This window comes from Colobus angolensis, unplaced genomic scaffold, assembly GCF_000951035.1.
Source record: "Colobus angolensis palliatus isolate OR3802 unplaced genomic scaffold, Cang.pa_1.0 Scaffold68, whole genome shotgun sequence".
NCBI classification, from domain to species: domain Eukaryota; kingdom Metazoa; phylum Chordata; class Mammalia; order Primates; family Cercopithecidae; genus Colobus; species Colobus angolensis.
The window spans coordinates 5,311,558-5,316,794 of record NW_012120487.1 but is presented as its reverse complement, the minus strand read 5'-3'; the positions used below and the strand labels follow the sequence as shown (position 1 = coordinate 5,316,794).

General features: G+C 37.1%; 1 protein-coding gene across 1 annotated transcript in view; it reads right to left on the bottom strand.

Annotated features, from left to right (window-relative positions):
- The window catches only part of ZFYVE9 (zinc finger, FYVE domain containing 9), a 136,440-nt gene that overhangs the window by 74,200 nt on the left and 57,003 nt on the right, over positions 1 to 5,237 (bottom strand). Inside the window, exon 7 of the mRNA XM_011926373.1 lies at positions 3,597 to 3,717. Coding sequence (XP_011781763.1) covers positions 3,597 to 3,717 — 121 coding nt within the window. The remainder of the gene's footprint in view (positions 1 to 3,596; positions 3,718 to 5,237) is intronic.

Here is a 5,237-nt window from a genome sequence, read left to right as displayed (position 1 = left end):
GAAGGAGTCTTGCTCTATCGCGCAGGCTGGAGTGCAATGGCATGATCTGCAACCTCTGCTTCCCTGGTTCAAGCAATTCTCCTGCCTCAGCCTCTCGAGTAGCTGGGATTAGAGGTGCGTGCCACCACAGCTGGCTAATTTTTTGTATTTTTAGTAGAGATAGGGTTTCACCTGTTAGCCAGGATGGTCTCAATCTCCTGACCTTGCGATCCGCCAGCCTTGGCCTCCCATAGTGCTAGGATTACAGGTGTGAGCCACTGCGCCCAGCCTGAAGTTCATTTTTCTTTGCATTAGTAGGCAGATCACGTTAGCTATATTTAATGAAGTATAAGGTTGCATAACATGTTGGTTGGCGTTAAATCCACGTAATTATTAAATAGAACATGTTCAAATATCTATTAAAATGATGCTCTCCTCTCTCTATTCTCTCTAATTTTTATTTCCCATACTACACAGATGTATATTCTCTATAACTTAAACATGAAACTGAAGTTTTTAAAGAGTTAAAAGAGGCCAGGTATGGTGGCTCATGCCTGTAATCCCAGAACTTTGGGAGGTTGCGGCAGGTGGATCACCTGAGGTCAGGAATTCGAGACCAGCCTGGTCAACATGGTGAAACCCCATCTCTACTAATAATACAAAAATTAGCTGGGCATGGTGGCACACGCCTGTAATCCCAGCTACTCGAGAGGCTGAGGCAGGAGAATCACTTGAATCCAGGAGGCGGAAGTTTCAGTAAGCCAAGATCGCACCATTGCACTCCAGCCTGGGTGACAAGAGCAAAACTCCGTCTCAAAAAAAAAAAAAAAAAAAAAAAATACTTATTGGAAAGAGAAATCCTGAGTTTAAAATTTTTTAAATAAAGTCATCCCACTGGAATAAAAAATTGCAAAGTTTTGGTAAAGAGACTGCAATATAGTTTAATTAAGTAATACAGATAATTAACTGTTCTTTCTTGGTAGGAGAAGTTTTGACAATTAGATTTAATGGATATAACTTTTTATGAAAATGGAATCCAGCAGTCTGACTTTTTTTAACAACAGAGTAGGCCAATTTAGTTCCTTGTTAATCTAAGATTTATTAAAATAAAAATCTGAACCCTAGGCAGCAATTTTACTAACAATAGATGTTTTTACAGGGTCTTGGTAAAGGAGCAAAGGCATTATGCAATCAAAAGAATGCTTAACTGTATGTGAAAGTTCACTGCTGAGCTATCTGGGACATAGCTGCATTTGAGAGCCTACTACGGGCCTAGCACCATGCAAGGAGCAGTAAACACAAGTATAAAATAAGATGAAGAAATTCATAGTCTAAGTGAAAGAATATGATCTGAAAATACAATATCTAAATTGCAATGAGAAAAAGTATTAATGTAGCCAACAGTCTATAGGAACTCCTATTAGAACAGAAATAAAGAAGCAAAACACTATTTTCTAAGCAGCCCAGGTAAGGATTCAGAGAATAGTTAACCATTAAGCTGGATTTTAAAAGGTTGAGGACTTCTTCAGGAAATCTACAGTAGAGCGGGTGTTCTAGGCAGAAGAAAGGAAGAAATGGAAAATATTAATTACATGCCTACTTTATGCCAGATACCTTCTTGGTATGTACTTACAGGTATAAAATCTAACTTGATACCCACAATGACTCTTAAGTAGGTGTAGTTAGAGAAATATTTAATAAAACAGACTAGGAAACAAATTCAGAGAGGATGAATGACTTGTCAACTGGATCACACAGCTAGAATGGCATTAAAAGTCAGGTTTGTTCAATTCTGAAGTCCATTCTTTCCCATTATTCCACAGCACAAGAAAAAGTACAGAAGAATGAAAAGTAAGTATTCAAAAAATAGCAAATAATCTGCAGTATACATGTAAGGTGTTGGGGAATGGCTGGAAATAAAGTTGATAATAAATGGCTAGAAAGACAGGCTGAGACAAGGTTATAAGAAACATTGTCAGACTGAGCACAGTAGCTCACACCTGTAATCCCAGCACTTTGGGAGGCCGAGGTGGGCAGATCACCACGTCAAGAGTTCAAGACCAGCCTGGTCAACATAGTGAAGCTCCGTCTCTACTAAAAATACAACAATTAGCCAGGCGTGGTGGTGTGTGCCTGTAGTCCCAGCTACTCAGGAGACTGAGGCAGGAGAACTGCTTGAACCCGGGAGGCAGAGGCTGTGGTGAGCCGAGACTGTACAGCTGCACTCCAGCCTGGTGACAGAGAAAGACTCCGTCTCAAAAAAAAAAAAAAAAAAAAAAAAGAAAAGAAACATTGCCTGCTAAGATAAGTAATTTACACTAAAGGCATTGGGAATCCATTAAATATTTCTAAGTAAAAGCAATAAAGATAATATCTATGTTTAAAAACGTAACTGGCAACAGTATGGAAGACAAAATGAAGGAGAGAAAGACTGAAGGCAAGGAGACCAGGTAAAAGCCTAGGACAAAGTTCAGGAGAGGTTAATTAATAAGCCACCTTCTGAAAATGCAGTAATTGTATACTGATCTGTATATGTCAGCAATAAAATTTCACACTAATCATCAGAGAAATGCAAATCAAAACCACAATGGGATATCATCTCACACCAGTCAGAATGGCTATTATTAAAAAGTCAAAAAACAATAGATGCTGGTGAGGCTGTGGAGAAAAGGGGACACGTATACACTGTTGATAGAAATGTAAATTAGTTCAGCCACTGTGGAAAGCAGTTTGGAGATTTCTCAAAGAACTTAAAAGAGAATTACCATTCAGCCCAGCAATCCCATTACCGGGTGTATATCCAAAAGAAAATAAATTGTTCTACCAAAAAGACACATGTACTTGAACGTTCACTGCAGCACTATTCACAATAACAAAGACATGGAATCAACCTAAGTGCCCATCAGTAGCTGACTGGATAAAGAGACCCTGTCTCAAAAAAATAAAAAAACAAAAAAAAAGAAAGCAAGAAAAAAAAACAAAACCCTGCCCATTGGGTACTATGCTCACTACCTGGGTGACAGGATCAATCATAAGCCAAACCTCAGCATCATGCACTATATCCACGTAACAGACCTGCACATGTACCCTTTGAATCTAAAATAAAAGTTAAAATTATAAAAATGAAATTTCACATAATATTAAGCATTATTTTGATAATAATTTTACTTCTTACCAGGATTCCCTAAAAGTATTTTGAACAGTAAAATTGCCATTTAAATTCAGTGCTCTTCACACTTACTATACGTTCTTTCTGAAAGTATATTACACCTCAAAACAAAAAGCTAAATAAATGACTGTATCAGGGTGGGTTAATCCTAAACCACAAGCAATCCTTCAGAATTATTATGTGCTTTGAAATATTTTTTAAAACTGCTAATAAGCTACATTTACATTATATCATATCCATTCAAAAAATGAAAATGACATTATAATATAAAAACATAAGCATCTACTCTAAAATAATAACAGCAACAACTGTTTTCATAGTATTGGGGGAGTTTGTTTTGTTGGGTAAGAGAAAGGTGAATGTCACTCAAATTCTGTCTCTCTCACTTAATTAGAAGGTAACATTTGACAGATAGAACTATCACTGTTTAAATATGTAGTCCACATACCTCCTTTTACACCTGTGGAGATGAGAATGGGAGGAAGGCCATCTTCAGGAATAAGATTCATTGCACTTCCAACAGGACTTCCGACCTGAGTTATACTCCCAGAGAACAGACAAATATCCGTCTAGGAAAAGCAAATCAACAAAGTGAGCACTACAGAGAATTCAATACTTTGGCAGGACATAATTAAAAATATAACTGGGAACTTACGTGAAAATTTGAAATCCATACTTTTTGAAAGGCAGCACAAAACATTCATTAACCCATGGGTTAAAAAAAACAAAAAACAGGCTTATACTATGAAAATGTTTTCAAATGCATAAGTTTCTCCTTCTGGTATCATCAAATCATGGTAATGACAGAAGAGGTCTTAAAACCTGCATTAAAGCTTCCTTTACCCAGGTTTCTTTTGCCATAAGAGAAAAATATTTTTAAACTGTAGTGCAAAAGAAACAAAATTTCAATAATTATTTCATAATTTCTTTATCTTTAATATCTTGGGAACTACTTAAGGTCTAATTTATATTGCTTTTAAAAATTAACTTTGAAAACGGTGATAGTTGCAAAACAACGTGAATGTACTCGATGCCAATGAATTCACTTAAAAATTGTTAAAATGGTAAATCATGTTATATATATTAATATTTTTCCACAATAAAAAAGGGAAAAAAATCAACTTTGATAAAATGTCATCATTTTTCATTTACTATGTAATAAAATAAAACTTGAAGTTCATTTCTTTTTTTTTTTTTTGAGAAGGAGTCTTGCTCTATCGCGCAGGCTGGAGTGCAATGGCATGATCTGCAACCTCTGCTTCCCTGGTTCAAGCAATTCTCCTGCCTCAGCCTCTCGAGTAGCTGGGATTAGAGGTGCGTGCCACCACAGCTGGCTAATTTTTTGTATTTTTAGTAGAGATAGGGTTTCACCTGTTAGCCAGGATGGTCTCAATCTCCTGACCTTGCGATCCGCCAGCCTTGGCCTCCCATAGTGCTAGGATTACAGGTGTGAGCCACTGCGCCCAGCCTGAAGTTCATTTTTCTTTGCATTAGTAGGCAGATCACGTTAGCTATATTTAATGAAGTATAAGGTTGCATAACATGTTGGTTGGCGTTAAATCCACGTAATTATTAAATAGAACATGTTCAAATATCTATTAAAATGATGCTCTCCTCTCTCTATTCTCTCTAATTTTTATTTCCCATACTACACAGATGTATATTCTCTATAACTTAAACATGAAACTGAAGTTTTTAAAGAGTTAAAAGAGGCCAGGTATGGTGGCTCATGCCTGTAATCCCAGAACTTTGGGAGGTTGCGGCAGGTGGATCACCTGAGGTCAGGAATTCGAGACCAGCCTGGTCAACATGGTGAAACCCCATCTCTACTAATAATACAAAAATTAGCTGGGCATGGTGGCACACGCCTGTAATCCCAGCTACTCGAGAGGCTGAGGCAGGAGAATCACTTGAATCCAGGAGGCGGAAGTTTCAGTAAGCCAAGATCGCACCATTGCACTCCAGCCTGGGTGACAAGAGCAAAACTCCGTCTCAAAAAAAAAAAAAAAAAAAAAAAATACTTATTGGAAAGAGAAATCCTGAGTTTAAAATTTTTTAAATAAAGTCATCCCACTGGAATAAAAAATTG